The 18,709-nt window shown below is 47.1% G+C and overlaps 2 protein-coding genes across 2 annotated transcripts; one reads left to right on the top strand and one right to left on the bottom strand.

Annotated features, from left to right (window-relative positions):
- Nucleotides 1-3,770: 3,770 nt before the first annotated feature.
- On the bottom strand, nucleotides 3,771-8,641 carry LOC116523221 (C-type lectin lectoxin-Lio2-like). Its single transcript, XM_032238310.1, is given in 5 exon segments — nucleotides 3,771-3,814; nucleotides 3,817-3,868; nucleotides 5,827-5,964; nucleotides 6,730-6,827; nucleotides 8,569-8,641. Coding segments are annotated over 5 exon segments (390 nt in total). The 5' UTR covers nucleotides 8,627-8,641.
- Nucleotides 8,642-14,582: 5,941 nt separating this feature from the next.
- Nucleotides 14,583-18,214, top strand: LOC116523220 (protein SCO2 homolog, mitochondrial). The gene is given in 8 exon segments (XM_032238309.1): nucleotides 14,583-14,606; nucleotides 15,471-15,568; nucleotides 16,836-17,247; nucleotides 17,250-17,337; nucleotides 17,340-17,377; nucleotides 17,379-17,561; nucleotides 17,563-17,580; nucleotides 17,582-18,214. Coding segments are annotated over 8 exon segments (1,029 nt in total). The 3' UTR covers nucleotides 17,750-18,214.
- The last annotated feature ends 495 nt before the right edge of the window (nucleotides 18,215-18,709 follow it).

The raw sequence follows: 18,709 nt of genomic DNA, 5'->3' as shown, positions 1-18,709 counted from the left end.
GACTGCCAATGAAACCAGTTTTTTTTTCCTAAGCCTAAGAACAGGAAAGACAAAGTCACTGGAATAAAAACCATCAAGGCAATGTGGAAATTATAAAGGACAGGCACTCACAGAACCATCAACCACCTCAGAATTACCTAAACAAGTAAGGTGACCAGATTTTCAGATTGGTAAAGAGGGACACCATTGACCGGAGGGGGGGGGGAGCTAGGCCGCGGCAGTTACTGCCAGCCCGCGACCTCGCTAGGGACGTCTGGCCACCTTAATTATATACATCCTCTCTCTCTCTATCCATCCATCCGTCTGTCTAACTGCCTGCCTATCTAGTTATGGTATCCCTCTCCCTCTTTCCCCCCTCTCTTTCTCCATCCATCTATCTGCTTGCCTACCTATCTCTCTCTCTTTCTCTCTATCCATCCGTCTATCTGCCTGCCTATCTGTCTATCTAGTTATGGTCTCTCTCTCTCTCTCCCTCTCCCTCCCTCATTATCATCTATCTCAGTGTTTCTCCACCTTTTCATAAAAATATTTTTTTTAATTTTTTTTGTTACATAGACAACACATACCCACAACAATAACAACAAAACGAAACAAAAAGAAAAAAACCCATCATCACATATAGCATGTCGTTTGGTTACAAGTGTTTTAACATTTATCATTCTTATACATTTATTATTTCATTTAATAGGTTATAATATACAGTTTGGGTTGCTTTGTTTACCATCCCTTCCTCCTGTTGTAACACCACCTTATTTTCCCTTTCTTTTCTCCCTCCCTCCCTTCTCTACTTTCTTCCTTCCTTGTCTCCTTCCCTTCCTTCTTCCTGTACCTTTCTCCTACTCCTGCTCTTCCCCTTCCTACCCTCTCTCCTCCTCTTTCTCTCCTTTCCATCCTCCTCTCCTTACCTCTTTCTTTTCACCCTCTCTCCCTTCTCTACTTTCTTCCTTCCTCCTCTCCTTCCCCTTCCTTTTTCCCTTACATCTCCTTTGTTCCTGCTCTTCCTCTTCCCCTTCCTACCCTCTCTCCTCCTCTTTCTCTCCTTTCCATCCTCCTCTCCTTACCTCTTTCTTTTCACCCTCCCTCCCTTCTCTACTTTCCTCCTTCTTCCTCTCCTTCCCCTTCCTTCTTCCCTTCCCTTTCTCCTACTCCTGCTCTTCCTCTTCCCTTCCTACCCTCTCTCCTCCTCTTTCTCTCCTTTCCATCCTCCTCTCCTTACCTCTTTCTTTTCTCCCTTCCTCCCTTCTCTACTTTCTTCCTTCCTGCTCTCCTTCCCCTTCCTTCTTCCCTTACCTTTCTCCTACTCCTGCTCTTCCTCTTCCCCTTTCTACCCTATCTCCCCCTCTTTCTCTCCTTTCCATCCTCCTCTCCTTACCTCTTTCTTCTTTCCCCCATCTTCCTTTCATTCTCTCCTCCTTTCTCCCTTTCTCCCAACTCCCTTTCTGGGAGTTGAAGTCCACACACTTTCAAGTCTCCAAGGTGGAGAAAGACTGATCTATCTAATTAATATAATTATTTCTCCCTCTCTTTTTCACTCTCTTTCCAGCGCATACACGCAAATGCATAGGGCAGCCCACCTCACACACAGGTAACTCCGGGCGGCTTACGGGAAGAGGACAGCTCACCCACGCGGGGGGGGGGGCAGGATTTCGCCAAGAAAAGTTAACTTTCCTGCGAAAGGGGCCGGCAGCCTCTCAGCTCTTCCCGGCCGGGAAGACCTCCCCCCACTTCCACTCCTGCGACCCTCCTCCCGCCTCCTTGGAGCTTCAAGCAAGCTAACTGGGAAGGCCGGGGAAGAAGAAGAAACGGCAGCGCGAGGTCAGCGGTCCTTGGGGGCGCGGCGGAAGCCCTGCAAAAGTGCTCCTTTCCCGGCTCGGCTGCCATTGCTGCTGCTGCGGGCGGAAGGAGAGGAGGAGGAGGAAGAAAATAAAGCGGTGGGGTGGTCCCTGCAGCCGCCGAGGCGGGGAAAGGTGCGCTTTGACAGGGCTTCCTCTCCGGAGAGGCGTTTTTTTAAAAAGAAAAACCCTGCAGGCACCCAGCGACAGGGGCTAGGAGCTAGGAACCCGGAAGTTAATTACTTCGGGTTCACTGACGAACCGGATCGCAAGAACCGGTTGCGAACCGGTAGGAACCCACCCCTGCTGTGGTGACCATGAACCAATGGTGGGCTTCACATTTTGTTACCACCGGTTCAACAGGTGCGTACCCCCCCCCCCCATCCTAACTCTGCAGAATGAAGGACGCCAGTCATGCTAGATAGATTTTTATTGGACCTTCCGGCCCATCAGGAGGAGCAAAATCAGATCCAAGCCAGAGAAAGCATCCATGAAGCGAAGATTTCAGCAGGCAGGGCGGGGGGGGGGGGGTTCTTCCTTGTCTCTCCAGGCCTCACCAGGTGCTTCCCTCACCCTGCGGCTGGAATTTGCAGATAAAATAATTCTTCGAATTGCACCTCCGGTCATTCCATGAGCGATACCCTGCGTAGCAGAAGAGAAATGTTCATCACCCCACCGGCCTTCGTGCCTAAAGCGGGACTAGAACTCACCGTCTCCTAGTGATTAGCCTAGTCACCCAACTGGCTTTTGGGCCTAAATAGAAATAGCAATCGCAGTTAGACTTATATACCGCTTCATAGGGCTTTCAGCCCTCTCTAAGCGGTTTACAGAGTCAGCATATCGCTCCCAACAACAATCTGGGTCCTCATTTTACCCACCTCGGAAGGATGGAAGGCTGAGTCAACCTTGAGCCGGTGAGATTTGAACTGCCGAACTGCAGATAACAGTCAGCTGAAGTGGCCTGCAGTGCTGCATTTAACCACTGCGCCACCTTGGCTTCTTAAAGAAAGACTAGAAGTCTTGGTCTCCTGGTGACTGGCCCCATGTCACCTAGCCAGCTTTCGTGGCAAAGGTGGGACTAGAACTCACCGTCTCCCCCCCTTTCTAATCTGCTGCCTTAACCACTAGACCAAAGTGGGTTTTAGACTTGTGGTTGTCTGAGAATTGGACTGAGCCTGCCTTAATATTTCTCTTCTATACACGCTAGAAATGGCTGAGATTTCTCTCACTGCAATGGGGCAAACACTCGATCAGGGGTGAAATGCTACCAGTTCGGGCTGGTTCACCAGAACTGGTAGTAAAAAAAATTGCTACCGGTTTGGGCAAACCTGTAGTTCCAACGATCAGCCATGCCACACAATTTATATTTGCTAGAAAGAAGGAATCTAGCGAATCTAAATCGCGCGGGACAGCTCTCCTCCCCTCCCCTTCCTGTTCTATTCACCTTTGCAGGCCCAGAAAAGGCTTCTTAAGTCCTCCTCTTCCAGGGGTGCCTGATAGAGCCTGCGTTGTGCATGCGCGCGCAGAGCAAACCAGTAGCGAAGCGAACCGGTAGCAGACTTCCGAGCATTTCACCCCTGCATTTGATCCTATATGAACCACGCCAAGCCAGATGCTCTGTGGCAACGATGGCCCGAGGAAGCAGGGGAAGGTGGAGATTGTTTAATTATAAGCTGACGGCCCTGTAATAATAATTGGGATCTGCAGTTTGAGTGTTTGAAGAAACCCTGGCTTTCATGTTCGATGGCGCATCCACAGGCGTTTCCTCTCCCCTTGTCTGTACACAGCTAGGACTGTGGCGGCTCAGAGCTCCAGGAGGTCAACAAGGGTCATCGGTGGCCAAGGGGTCAGGGTGGCCAGGAGGGTCCCTGGGTCCCTATGGTGAGAAGCACACCTTCCTCCCACCTTCCACTCGGCTTACTTGAGAAGCTCCCCAGTTCACACGCAGCGCTGGGTCCAGAAAAAATTGTTGGGTTGTCCTGTTTCCAAGATTGGTAGTTGAACTTGGAGCCATCACTCCATTGCCAGTTGCGATTCTGGATGAGAGAGAAGCCACGTTAGGCAACTGAGGAGGGGGCTCTGATACTCAAGGCCCAGGGACAGAGAGAGAGAAATTGGTAGATTTCAAGAGCAAAGCAATAGACAGACAAGGACTAATTATATTCCCACTCTGTCTCTCTCTCTCCCATTCTCTCTCCCCTCTCTCTTTCTTTCTCTCTCTCATTCTCTCTCTCTCTCTCCATTCTCTCCTCTCTCTCTCATTCTCTCTCTCTCCCATTCTCTCTCCCCTCTCTCTTTCTTTCTTTCTCTCTCTCTCTCATTCTCTCTCTCTCTCTCTCTTTCTCTCTATCTCATTCTCTCTCTCCATTCTCTCTCCCCTCTCTCTTTCTTTCTTTCTCTCTCTCTCTCATTCTCTCTCTCTCTCATTCTCTCTCTCTCCCATTCTCTCTCCCCTCTTTCTTTCTCTCTCTCTCTCATTCCCTCTCTCTCTCTCATTCTCTTTCTCTCCCATTCTCTCTCTCTTTCTCTCATTTCTCTCTATCATTCTCTCTCTCTTTCTCTCTCTCATTTTCTCTCTCTCCCATTCTCTCTCTCTATTTCTCTCTCTATCATTCTCTCTCTCATTCTCTCTCTCTCCCATTCTCTCTCTCTATTTCTCTCTCTATCATTCTCTCTCTCATTTTCTCTCTCTCTCATTTTCTCTCTCTGTCATTCCCTCCCACCTCTCATTATCTATCTATCTATCTATCTATCTATCTATCTATCTATCTATCTATCTATCTACCTACCTACCTACCTACCTACCTACCTACCTACCTACCTACCTACCTATCTATCTATCTATCTATCTATCTATCTATCTATCTATCTATCATCTCTCTCTCTCTATCATATCTATCTATCTATCTATCTATCTATCTATCTATCTATCTATCTATCTATCTATCTATCTACCTACCTACCTACTTACCTACCTACCTACCTACCTACCTACCTACCTACCTATCTCTATCTATCTATCTATCTATCTATCTATCTATCATCTCTCTCTCTCCATACAGCCATATCTATCTATCTATCTATCTATCTATCTATCTATCTATCTATCTATCTATCTATCATCTACCTATCTATCTCAGTTGATCTGGAATAGCAAAGCAGAATTAAACTTGGTGAAAGCTTGGATACGTGACCATCAGGAGATCCAGGGAGAGAGAAACAGAAGAAAACCGCCTGGAGCTGTCCATGAAGCCACCACTTGGTGATAGGTCCAGGTGATACCGATTGATGTCAGAAAGATGAATGGGGTCAAAGTCAATGGGTTCTTGGGTAGGGGGCCAGCAGCAAAACCCCAGGGGATCTCGGGAATTGGGACACTTAGGAATGGAAAAGCACCCTAGAGTCAGTCGGTTAGTTAAGGCAGTGGAGACGGACTTCTCCTCTGTTGCCAGAAATGAATATTTCTATTCAAGGAGTCACCAGGAGCTGAGCTCAACTCCAGGGAAACCTCCTTTCTTCGTATAGGATCCAGCTTTTTTCAAGAAGGGAAAAAGCAACAGAGCAGAAGAGGAAACCCTGCCAGTAAGAGGAACGAGGAATTTCCTCTTAAATAAAAAGAGGGGAGGAAAGAGCAGTCCTCCCAGGCCAGGCAAAAGACTCCCTCCGTTCCTGGCCCACCAGGGTTTCAACCAGGTGTAGAGCCCATCCAAGGAGCCATAAGGAGGAAGGGAGGCCCTGGTGCTGAGATGGGGGCCAGGGCAGGATCCCTCCCTTGGGGGCTTTGCAGACAGCATCGCTTCTCCAGTGGGGCAGGAAGGGGTTTGGTGGGGGGCAGAAGAGGCAGGAGGGGAGTAAAGAGCTCCTCTTTGCCACGGTGTTGCCCAAGGCAAGAACATTCACGTGGAGAGAATCTCTGCCTCCCAACGGAGGATCCTTAAAAAAAAACCCATCAGAAACAGCAAAGAAAAATCCATGAAGATTGGAAAGAACTCACTTTCTGCGGATCACTCAGTCCGATCCAGACATTGTTAATGAGGACATTGCGGGAGGCCAACCGGGCCACGTAATTTGACTCTGCCCAGCTGTGGATGGAGGCGAGGTGGCTGCCTTCCTGCTCTTTCCTGCAGGACATCTGGGAGAGAAGGACAACAGAGAAAGACCCTCGTTCAACAGAGGAGGACCCTGTTGTCTCCGCTTGCGCATTGGTAAAGAGCAGTGGTGGCGCAGTGGTTAGAGCGCAGTACTGCCGGCTCCTTCTGCTGACTGCTTTCAGCCCTCTCTAAGCCGTTTACAGAGTCAGCAAATTGCCTCCAACAACAATCTGGGTCCTCATTTCACCCACCTCGGAAGGATGGAAGGCTGAGTCAACCTTGAGCCGCTGAGATTTGAACCGCCGAACTGCAGAACTGCAGTCAGCTGAAGTGGCCTGCAGTGCTGCACCCTAACCACTGCGCCACCTCGGCTCCTCGACATATTTAGAGTAGCTCAACAATCGGGCGACAAGAGTAAGGGAGAGTTTGCATGATGCAATTGTAGAGCTGAATGGAGCCAAACATCCAGGCCTCCACTTCTCACCTGGGAAAGCTGAAAGGAGGCTTGACAGAGATCTAACCCCCTCATACGACCTCTCCCAAACCTCGCTTCCTCCTCACCCCTGAACCAAATGGAGAGCCAGCTAGAGGCCAGGAGGCTGTGAGTTCTAGTCCCACCTCAGGCACGAAAGCCCTCCGGATGACTTTGGGCCAATCACCAGGGGACGGGGAGTTCTAGTTCTGCCCCTGGCATGAAAACCAGCTGGGTGACTTTGGGCGACTCCCTCCCTCTTAGCCCACCCCACCCCCACAGGGTTGTTATTAGGTGTTATTGTTGTTATCCACAAGCACAGAACATTTCTAACCTCTGCTTCTCTCCACGTCTTCCATTTTCGGAAGACCTTGTAGCAATGTCCATTATAGGAGGACCAATCGAAGGGACAGTCAGGATCAGCTGCAGTTCCTGTGTGGGAACAGAGGAAACCCAGGGGAAGTATGGCCAGCGGAGTGGGGAGGAGGAGGAGGAAAAGGAAGAGAGGGGGAGGATGGGAAGGAGGACGAGAAAGAAGAAGATGAGGAGGAGGAGATGGAGATGCAGAAGAAGGAAGAAAGAGAGGAGGAAGAGGAGGAAAAGGAACAGGGGGAGGAGGAGGAAGAGATGGAGGAGAAGGAAGAAGAGGGGGAAGGGGGGGAGAAGAAGAGGACAAAGAGGAGGAAAAGGAAGAAGGAGATGGAGATGGAGAAGAAGGAAGAAAGAGAGGAGGAAGAGGAGGAAAAGGAACAGGGGGAGGAGGAGGAAGAGATGGAGGAGAAGGAAGAAGAGGGGGAAGGGGGGGAGAAGAAGAGGACAAAGAGGAGGAAAAGGAAGAAGGAGATGGAGATGGAGAAGAAGGACGAAAGAGGGAGGAAGAGGAGGAAAAGGAACAGGGGGAGGAGGAGGAAGAGATGGAGGAGAAGAAGAATAGGGGAAGGGGGGGGAGCAGAAGAGGACAAAGAGGAGGAAAAGGAAGAAGGAGATGGAGATGGAGAAGAAGAAGAAAGAGAGGAGGAAGAGGAGGAAGAGAAAGAGGAACAGGGGGAGGAGGAGGAAGAGATGGAGGAGAAGGAAGAAGAGGGGGAAGGGGGGGAGAAGAAGAGGACAAAGAGGAGGAAAAGGAAGAAGGAGATGGAGAGGGAGAAGAAGGAAGACAGAGAGGAGGAAGAGGAGGAAAAGGAACAGGGGGAGGAGGAGGAAGAAGAGGAGGAGGAGAAGAAGAAGAAGAGGAAGAAGAAGAGAGGAGATGGAGATGGAGAAGAAGAAAGAGAGGAGGAAGAGGAGGAAAAGGAACAGGGGGAGGAGTAGGAAGAAGAGGAGGAGGAGAAAGAAGAAGAGGAAGAAGAAGAGGAGGAGATGGAGATGCAGAGAAGAAGAAGAAAGAGAGGAGGAAGAGGAGGAAAAGGAACAGGGGGAGGAGGAGGAAGAGATGGAGGAGAAGGAAGAAGAGGGGGAAGAAGAAGAGGACAAAGAGGAGGAAAAGGAAGAAGGAGAGGGGAGGAGATGGAGATGGAGAAGAAGGAAGGAGGAGAAGGAGAAGGAAGAGGAAGAGAGGGAGTGGGAGATGGAGATGCAGAAGAAGGAAGAAGAAGAAAGGAAGGGGGGAAAAGAGGGGGAGGAGATAGAGAAGGAAGAGGAGAGGGGGAAGAGGAGGAGGAGAGACAGTTGAGTAGGCAGAACATTCTTGATCATCTTTGATAACAATCAACTGAATCTGACTTGAGTTACGGAGACAGGGGCTGCATTTGCAAATCGTCCAAAGACTGGCTAGGTTCAGTCTTGGTTCATTCCCCCACGCTGCAAGTTAGCACATGTGGTTTCACTGATCTGAACTGTGCTAAGCTAGAAAAGAACCTTCAAGAGTCAAGAGGAATCTTTGCAGATGTGGGCCCCAAGTCCCCAACGGAGACAATTTTGCGCAATTTTAGAGCACCAGGCTGGAGAGCGGGAGATCTTCCCGACAGTCCTGGAGCAGAGAGAGAAGGTGGGGTCTAAATTGCATCGTGAGCCAAACAGCTTCAGCGAGAGGGAGGGTGTGCGTGTGCGTGTGCGTGTGCGTGTGTGTGTGTGTGTGAGAGAGAGAGAGAGAGAGAGAGAGAGAAATCAGGACGGGGTTCAGAGGCCAGAGAGTCAATCCCTCTGGACCATAAAAGACCTTTCTTGAACTCACCACTTAGAGAGAGGGCCACGACCAGCAAGCCGAGACTCACAAGGATGAATCGCCCCATGGTCTCCTTTCCTTTCTTTTCCTGCAGAGAGAAGCAAAAAGGGGAGATGAAGAAGGGGAAGCAAGACCCTTGGGAGAGGCTCCCCAGGAAGGGGGACCCCATAACCACTAGGCTCCAAGCCGGGAGCCTCATCATTTCCCTTGGTCCCTGCCTCCCAGATTCCCTGCAGGCCCCTGCAAGTAAGGAGAGAGAGAGACGGGGGAGGGAGGGAGGGGGGGAGGGAGAGAGAGAGAGAGATGCACTCACCTGTCCCTTCGCCTTCCCAGGAAGAAAGTCTGCTCAGTGGCAATCCTGCAAAGGGACCAGAGGCCTTTATAGGCAAGGCAGGGAGTGGATTTCTGTTGGGACAGAGGAAGAGAAAGTTCTTTGCGTAAGAGGTTTAGTCTAACTACCGGGATGTAACTTGTTTGCACACAAAATAATATTTAATCTGACAGGATTTACATCCATGCCAGGTGAGATTACACTGAGCTAATCCTTCAATTTGAGGTCATCCATCCAGTCCCTGCTGAGGGCAGCAATCCAAAGGAAGGAACCCCGGACACCCGGCTGATTAGCCCCCTCCCCTTGAGGACAGAAGTTAAAGCCTAACTTTCCTTCAAGACCTGCAGGGAAGAACAGCTCCCATCCTCCTCCCCAGAGAGGCCTTCCCTGCATTCCCACAGTATGTCAAGACCTCAACCCGGGTTAAGAAAAGGGAAGGGATGCTTCGTTCACACAATCTGCTGAATGACCGGCTGGGTTTTCAAGAAACGTTAAACCACAAACCACACAACTGGGTCTCACCTGCAAACTCCCAACAACACAGAAGCATGGAAAATCTACATCTCTATTTAAAAAATCCAGTCTGGATATCAACAATTGAAGCACTTTCATATCCAATAATATATAAAAAGGAACAAACAGTTAGATATGTTGAATTATTGAATGCAGAGGGTGAGCTCAAATCTATCCAAGAGTTGAAACAAGAAGGGATAGAAATGAATTGGTACTCATATGTACAGATACAATCTAGATATAATGAAGATAGAAAATCCAAAGGTTTTTACAATAAAATGACTGAGTTAGGCAAAATTTTAACAGGTACTGATGAAAAAGTAATTAAAAAACTATACGGATATTTATTGGAGGTTAAATTACAAGAAGAACAAGTCAAAGAAACTATGATAGCTTGGGGAGAAAATTTTAGGTATGGGATTGATTTAGAGAAATGGCAGAAATTGTGGTCTCAAAACTATAAAATGACAATGTCTACTGCATATAGAGAAAATTTGTATAAGATGTTTTATAGGTGGCATCTACCCCCAACAAGAATTGCAAGAATGTCGAAGAATAAATCAGAAAAGTGTTGGAAATGTCATCAGATACCTGGCTCATACTACCACATGTGGTGGACTTGTATTGAAGCTAAAAGATACTGGACTAAAATCCACATGTGGTTGGAGAAAATGATACACAAACACATAGACTTTAAACCAGAGGTCTTTTTATTGGGGATCATACCAGAAATCTATAACAAAGACTTAAAATATCTGATGGTAAACGTGTTAACAGCAGCCAGAATCGTATTTGCAATAAACTGGAAAAACGAAACAATACCAAAACAGGAAGAAGTTATTCGGAAAATAATGGACTGTGCCGAAATGAGTAAATTGACACTTGAAATTAGAGAGCAAGAGGGCGAGCAATTTTATAAGATATGGGACTTGTTTTATCAGTGGCTGGGGGAAAAAACTTGGAAATGAAAAATGTTTTACTCATGTTTTAACTGAAGGAGTTAAATGATAACACAATCATGCTGTGAAATAAATTAACAACGATACAATGAAAAACTGATATATCTATGAATTGAATACTTTAGAATTTTTTGCTTTAAAAAGCATAAGGATAACAATGATTTTATGTATACTTGATAGAGGATTGGTGATATAATGTATAACGTTAAGAACATATTATAATGACATCTTGTTGTTGATGAATAATTTTAATAAGGGAATAATTGAAAATTGGTATATATATGTAGCGACTATTTAGAATTTTTTTTTGAAAAATGAAGGAGTAAGATTTCTGTTTGAATGTATGAGGTACAAGGATAACAATGAACATAAGGATACCTGATGGTTGATTGGTGGAATTATGCATAATTGAAAATAGTGATATATAAATATAAATGGTTGGTTAAAAAAAAGTTTCTATCACATGGGGATTATATAAAGGTATGCTGTTATCAGATAGACAATCAAGAATGTAAGGAAATTATGATTTATTAGAAAAATAATAATACTAATTGTAATTGAACATATACTGTACAATGAAAATGAGGTATTTAGTAATACTAGATGAAAAATCTGAGATGGTAAATGTTATTCGAGAATATGGATGTTAAAACACCTGTAACCAAATGACATGCTGTATGTGATGAGGCTTTTTTTTTTATTGTTGTGTGTATGTGTTGTCTATGTAATAAAAATAAAAAATTATATTAAACAAAAAAGAAAATCTACATCTGAAAAAGACCTTGTGGTCCATCATAATTTATGTTCATTTGCTTTATTTCTCAATTTTCTTTGGAGAAGCAACTTTATCCCAGCCATGTTCAAACCCAGTTACTGAGGACTGGCCCATGATCCCCTGTGCTGGATGCTGGTTGCAAATTTTGGCTGCTCTTTCTGTGAAGTCCAACTTTCTAACAGGGCTTCCCAACGTCCCTCCTGCCCCTTTGACTTCAAGCCTCCAGGCTCTTCTTGTGTTTAGCTGAATCCCAGGACTTCCCCCCCTCCCCCCCTTGAATTTGGGGCAGAATGAAACCCCCTTTCTGGATTTGTACAGCTGCCACTAGATGAAGCCCACCACCTCGGCTTCCTCTGCATGACCCACTAGCCAACCATTGTGGGTTGTGTTAAAGAGAGGAAGGGGAACTTCTCAGAGCTCATCAACACGTTGTCTGAATCTAGAAGAGGTTTTGCTGGTGTGAGAGTCTCAGCAGGGCCATTTCTCTGGTTTTAACTCTTTTCACGGGGAGCAGCTCATCCTATTCATTTATCTCCTTCATTTTTAAAATGTCTGATGTTTGAATCCAGTCCCTGGAGCCTCCAAAAGAGAGACCACCACAAAAGCATTGACGCAAAGCCCAAAGTCACCTTCTTCCCTTTGGAAAGGAAACCAGGAAGAAGTTGAGGGGGAACAAGGAAGCGTATTATTTAAGCCATCTGAGGCTGGATTGGTTTGGTCATCAAATGCCATTTGTCGGAAGTTTTACCTCAAAGCTTTACTCAACCCTATTGCAAAATGTTTTATATAAACCCACATTATATTTGTGCACACACGTACCCCACCCCCCATACAGAGAGATTTGCAATCCTGTTCCTGCCAACATACTTTTTTTTTTTAATTTAAACACTTAAACGTATCAACAAAGACAAAAACGTAACACGGGAACTGAACGTTCAGTCTTATACCAGTTACATATTGGTTAATATTTAGAGATATTGTTTCTCTTCTTATATTCCGATCTTACATTTATGGTCACCTTGTTCTTAATCTTTTTCGCGTACAAGTCCTTATTTGTTCATAATTAGCCGTTTGTATCAGACAATCATATTGCCTGCGTTATATTGTATATACATTTTTACATTAATCAAGAATATTTGTGTGCTTTATTTTTCCCATCCCAAAGGAATGCATTCCATCCTGCCTGGAGATTGTTCCTTTCTAGGGCCAAAATCCTCTTATTTTTCAACTCGATCCACTCTTTAAGCCATGTTAGCATTGCTGCCTGGAAGTATAATTCCCAATCTGGGAATGCTAAACCTCCTCTTTCCTTCCTGTCCTATAGTAGTTTTAATTTGATCCTTGGCTTTTTTCCCCCCTGCCATTTAAATTTCCTCATTAGTTTATTTAAGTCCTGGAAGAATGTTTTATCTGGTTGTAGAGGAACTACTTGGAATAAAACATAAAAAATTCAGCAGTATATCCTTTTAATTGTAGCTATGCGTCCCTTGAGGATAGTCGCAAATTCTTCCATCTTTCGAGATCTTTTTCTATTTGCTGTATTAGTTCAACATACAAACGTTTTATTTCTGCTTCTAGACCCTTTACCGCAAAGTGATAAAACAGATCAAGTCATGAACAATTTCAGCGGAAGCCACTTTGGTAGGCGGGACCAACTCTTGGTTGGCTTGCTTGTTTTAATCTCAACTTTATTACTTTTATAAATCACTCCAGGTGGTGAATATACAATGAGGTGGATTGGGCTGAATCATTGGCCCAAATTCACCCAGCCGGCTTTCAAGTGCAGAGTGAGATTAGAACTCACCGTTTTCTGGTGATTGGCCCAAAAACCACCCCATCGGTTTTCATACTTAAAATGGGACTAGAACTCACCATCTCCTGGTGACTGGTCCAAAGTCACCCAGCCAATTTCCATGCCCCAGGGAGGACTAGAACTCACCATCTCCTCTTGATTGGCTCACATCACCCAGATAATTTCACATGCTTAAGGTGGAAAACTAAAACTAGAACTCCCAGTCTCCTGGTGACTGGTCCAACGACACCCAGTTTTCATGCCTAAAATGGGAATATAACTCATCATCTCCTGGTGGATTGGCCCACGTCACCCAGCTAATTTCACATGTTTAAGGTGGGAAACTAGAACTCCCAGTGTCCTGGTTTCCATTCGCATATTTGGTTCTCCCCATCCACCCCTAACTGAAAGGAGGAGGAGGAGGATGTTGGGGTCCTTGGTGCTCTCTGAGCTTGTGGGTCTTACTTGTCCCCATTTTCTTGAGAGTCAAGTGGGGAGAGGAATCAAACAACACTCGGATGGGCAAATAGAGGCAAAATTATTGGGACGCCCCTATTTCTGCCTTCCTCATCTGGCCCCTCTTGGTAGTTGTGAGCATGGCTGCTGAATCCGGGTATTTCTTCTGCTGTGCATACACGGAGTCACACATGGATGGACAGACAGGCGGATCTGACTGATTGATTCAGGAATCGGAGGCTACGAGTGGTGCTTGCGATTTCCGTGTCCTTTCTTTTTTTTTTTAAATGAAAGAAGCTAAGCCTTTAATAACCATAAAGCCACAAAGACCTTCAGGCTAAATGGCAACATGTAAGGAGAGAACAAGAATTCAGTCATTATTGGCTTAAGGGGCTGTTTTCATTTCTTAGAATAGAACAACAGAGTTGGAAGGGACCTTGGAGGTCTTCTAGTCCAACCCCCTGTTCAAGCAGGGAACCTATGCCATTTCAGACAAAGAGTCATCCAATCTCTTCTTGCAAACCTCCAGTGTTGGAGCATTCACAACTTCTGGAGGCAACTTCTCTTCCACTGATTAATTGTTCTCATTGTCGGGAAATTTTATCTTAGTTCTTTCATCGAAGTTGCTTCTCTCCTTGATTAGTTTCCATCCGTTGCTTCTGGTCCTGTCCTCAGGACAATTGGAGAATAGTTTGACTCCCTCTTCTGTGTGGCAATCCCTGAGATGTTGGAGCACTGCTATCATGTCTCCTCTAATCCTTCTTTTCATTAAACTAGCCATGCCCAGTTCCTGCCACCGTTCTTCTTCATGTGTTTTAGCCTCCAGTCTCCTAATCCTCTTTCTTGCTCTTCTCTGCACTCTTTCTAGAGTCTCCACATATTTCTTAGACTAGAACAAAAAATACGGAACAACAGAATTGGGAAGAACATCAGACATGGTCTAGTGCAGGGGACTTCAACTCCCCCAGCCAGTCAACCATGCCATGAAATTCTGGGTTGTTGAAGTCTTAAATGTTGCCAAGTTTAGTCCATAGTCCAACCTCCTGCCCCATAAGGGGGGAATCCATTAGAAACAGGAATCAAATTAATTCAAAAAATAGAGGAGTTTGGTAAAGTAGCGGGACTTAACATGAACAAAATCAAAACAAAGATCATTACAAAAATTCTTACTAAAAGACGAGAGAATTAGAAGAAACGATGGGAGTGAAGACAGTAAAAAGGGTAAAATATTTAGGAATTTGGCTGACAGGGAATTGCTCAACAATTAAAGGAGATAATTATGATAAAGGGGTGCGGAAAATTAGAAAGGATTTGGAAAATTGGAGAAAACTGCAAATCTCGCTACACAATTGCTGTAGTCAAAATCCTACCCAAAATCCTGTTTTTATTCCAGGTAATGCCAATAAATTTAGGGATCCCCCCCCCCCTTGCAGATCTAAATAAACTAATAACACAGTTCATTTGATTAGGGAAAAACAAACTGGAATTAAGTTAATTCATCGCTACAGGATTGCAGAGAGAAAGGAGGTTTTGGACTTCCTGATTGGGAGCTCTACTATGGCTAAGGGACTGGATAAACCTAAAAAAGAAATAAGAGAATGCTAAGATTTAGGATTAGGTTGGGATTCCTTTTGTCTGGGACGGGAAAGGCAAAACTCATGCAATGACATTGCTGGGGAATTCTGGCAGTTGAAGTCCGCCAGGCTTAAAGTTGCCAAGATTGGAGAGCCCTGCTTGAGCCTTAATTGGAGGAGGGGGAGGGCTTCCCTTTTGGGGACCCCCACGACTCCCCAAATCCCCGGCTCCGAGCACCCCTCCCTCGTCCTTTTGCTTATAGAGGGAGCGCCTCCTCCCTCCTCCTTTAGCCCAGTGTTTCTCAACCTTGGGAACTTGAAGATGTCCGGACTTCAACTCCCAGAATTCCCCAGCCAGCGAATGCTGGCTGGGGAATTCTGGGAGTTGAAGTCCGGACATCTTCAAGTTCCCAAGGTTGAGAAACACTGCTTTAGCCGATGCTGCTCCTGGCTTTGCTGCCTGCGATCGAGCGCCCCCTGCCGGCCTCTTTTGCAAGGCGCCTGAGAGAAGCAGGAGGAGGAGCGGGCGGAGAGCGGCCGACGGCGCGCATGCGCGGGAGGAGCGACTCTGCCCGGGTTCCCGGCATCGCTGAGCTGCACGACACGGAAGTGAGTGAACGGGGGAAACACGTGTCTGGAGCGCGTGGGGAGGGGCGGGGGGGCGCCTGTATGGAATCCTAGGCTGCAATATGTCGCGCCTCCATTGCAAGCGGGCCGGGGAGGTTGGGGGAGGGAGTGCAAGGCTGGAGGGGGGAGTTCCGGGGTCCCTGTGCAGGCAGACACAGGCTGGGGTGGGTGAGTGGGTGGGGGGTCGCGCAAGGGGGTCGCAGGATCGGAGCAGGGGAGGGGCGCTGGGGGCTCCTCTCCCTTGTTGCAATAAGCATTTTTTTACTTACTGTAAAAAATTATTTCCTATTTATACAGTAGCAATATTTATATAATATTTAATAAGTCAGTAATACATTATAAAATTTATATACAATAATAAGCGCACCAGCGTGCCTGCCGTCCCTGCCCTTCCCATTTATTTGCACCCATTTCCTGTGCTCTTGTTCCTGTTATCTTATTCCTGTTCTGGTGCACGAGTGACAAACTAAATAAATAAGTAAATAATACATTATAAAACTTATATACAATAAATAAGGGGCGTGCATAAACCCATCAGCGTGCCTAACGTCCCTGTCCCACTGTCCCCATTTATTTCTACCCAGTTCCTGTGTTCTTATTCCTGTTTATTATTATTCCTGTTATCTTATGCATAAGTGACAAGCTAAATAAATAAATAAACTTCATGTCTAGTTGAATGAAAGAAGGACTCAGGGAGACAGGATAGCAGTCTTTCAATATCTCAGGGGTTGCCCCAAAGAAGCGGAGGGTGTTGTGTGTGTGTGTCAGATCACGTGAAGGGTTAATACCACTTGGGAAGGCCGCACATGGAATATTTGCATCCAGTTTTGGTGGCCACGATGTAGAAAAGATGTGGAGACTCTAGAAAGAGTGCAGAGAAGAGCAAGAAAGAGGATTAGGGGACTGGAGGCTCAAACATAGGAAGAACGGTTGCAGGAACTGGGTAGGTCTAGTTTAATGAAAAGAAGGACCAGGGGAGACATGATAGCAGCCTTCCAATAGCTCAGGGGTTGCCCCAAAGAAGAGGGAGTCAAGCTATTCTCCAAGGCACCTGAGGGCAGAACAAGAAGCAATGGGTGGAAACTAATCAAGGAGAGAAGCAACTTAGAAGTGAAGTGAAATTTCCTGACCGTTAGAACAATGAAGTTTCTCCTTCATTCCAGCTTGCATTGTAAAGGAAAAGCAGAATTTTCGTGATCGGGAAATACAAACGGAATCCTCCAGTAATTCCTGTCTTTTGTCTTTCCAGCGCTTTGGGGCATGTTTCAGTGCTGGGCCAGGCTGAGGCCTTGGCGGCTGGGAGCCAGCTCCGCCCTCTGGGGGAGGAGCCTGCCTGGCTGTCCCCACCCACCTTCCCGCTGTCTAAGTCCCCTTGCTGCTTCTGCCTGCCACCCAGCCTGGCGGTCCTCTCCCTTCTGGAGGGTAGACAATTTCCGCCTCTCGGCTCCCACTGGCCAGCCTGCTTTGACCCTCTGGAGACCCTCCTCCCAAGGCCACTCTCAGGGCCCCGACCGGAGCGCCAGTATCCGCTGAGGACCCGTCTGCTGGTGGTCTCCATCATAACCCTTCAGCTGGTCCTGGCCTGGCTGTACTTCCGGTCGGAGAAGGAGGAGCAGGAGAAGCAGAAGCGCATCGAGGAGTTGAGGAAAGTGGCTGTCGGGCAGGCAACTTCCAGCTGGTGGACCACACCGGGCGTCCTTGCTCCAAGGAGGACCGCAAAGGCAGCTGGATCCTTCTCTACTTCGGCTTTACTCATGCCCAGATATCTGTCCGGAAGAGCTGGAGAAGATGAGTCGATGTGGTGAACATGTTGGACGCCGACCCCAAACTGCCCCGTCTCCAGCCGATCTTCATCACTGTGGACCCCGAGCGGGACCACGGTGGAGGCGTGGCCAAGTACGTAAAGGAGTTCCACCCGCGGCTGCGGGGGCTGACCGGCACCCACGAACAGGTGCGGGAGGCCGGACGGTTCTTAACGCGTCTACTATAGCACCCGGCCCCAAAGACCAGGACGACGATTACCTGGTAGACCACACGGTCATCCTCTACCTGCTCAGTCCGGACGGGCTCTTCTTGGACTACTACAACCGCTACAAGACAGACGTGAAGGTCGCGGAGAGCATCCGGGGACACATGGCCACTTACAAGAGCCTCCTTGCCTGAGCCGGGAGGAGGGAAGGTGGCGAGAGGACTGGGGTGGGTGGGAGGGGTTTCGTTTGGGACGCTCTCGGCCCAAAGGGGGAAGTTTGTGTGTGTGTTTGCAGACCTGCGTGCTGTTTTGGATGGCTGGTTTTGCGGGGATTATAGAGGTAACAATAATCAAGCTCTGAAACGGTGTTTTCGTATCGTCTGCATATTTGACCGGCGTTTCCCTTTTTAAAAATTTGCATCCAGGTGGTGTTTGTATAACACAGCTAGTCCTTGAGTTACGACCGCAGTCGAGCCCAGCATTTCTGTGGCTAAGTGAGACGCTCGTTCAGCGAGCTTGTTTTACAACCTTTCTTGTTGCAGTTGTTAAGTGAATCCCTGCAGTTCTTCGGCTATAGTCGCACGGCTTGAAGTGAATCCTGCCTCCCCTGTTGACTTGTCGGAAAGCCGCAAAAGGGGATTGCATGACACACACACACATGTCACTGCAACTGGCATAAATACGAGTCAGCTGCCAAGTGTTGCAAAACACTGCAATGGTCGTAATTGTGAAAAACAGTCACAAGTCACTTTTTTCAGTGGTAGGCTAACTTTGGTCACTAAACAAACTGTTGTAAGTACAGTCTTTGAATTCCGACCAACTGAAAAAGGGGGCTCCTCGTAAGTCTTTTAGATTGGAGGGTCCGGTGTTTGGGTCCCTCCCTGCGGTCACGTGACTGGATTTTGGGCACGTGGCAACACGGCTACCCTGTGTTTTACGACGGTCATGCTGAAAACTTTGGCTGAACTGTTTCCCGTAGCAAACCATCGGACTCGCTTGGGGGCTGCTGCAAAACGGGTCATAAAATCAGAGCAGTCATGTGACCGACCCATTTTACGACCTGGGACCACGGTCGTATGTTGAGGAGTACCTGAACGCTCCTTTTCCCCTTCGGTTCAAGCGTATCAGAAGCTGCCTAGTTTCACGCAACATCC

This window comes from Thamnophis elegans, unplaced genomic scaffold, assembly GCF_009769535.1.
Source record: "Thamnophis elegans isolate rThaEle1 unplaced genomic scaffold, rThaEle1.pri scaffold_112_arrow_ctg1, whole genome shotgun sequence".
Classification (NCBI taxonomy): domain Eukaryota; kingdom Metazoa; phylum Chordata; class Lepidosauria; order Squamata; family Colubridae; genus Thamnophis; species Thamnophis elegans.
This window is presented reverse-complemented; position numbering and strand designations above follow the sequence as displayed.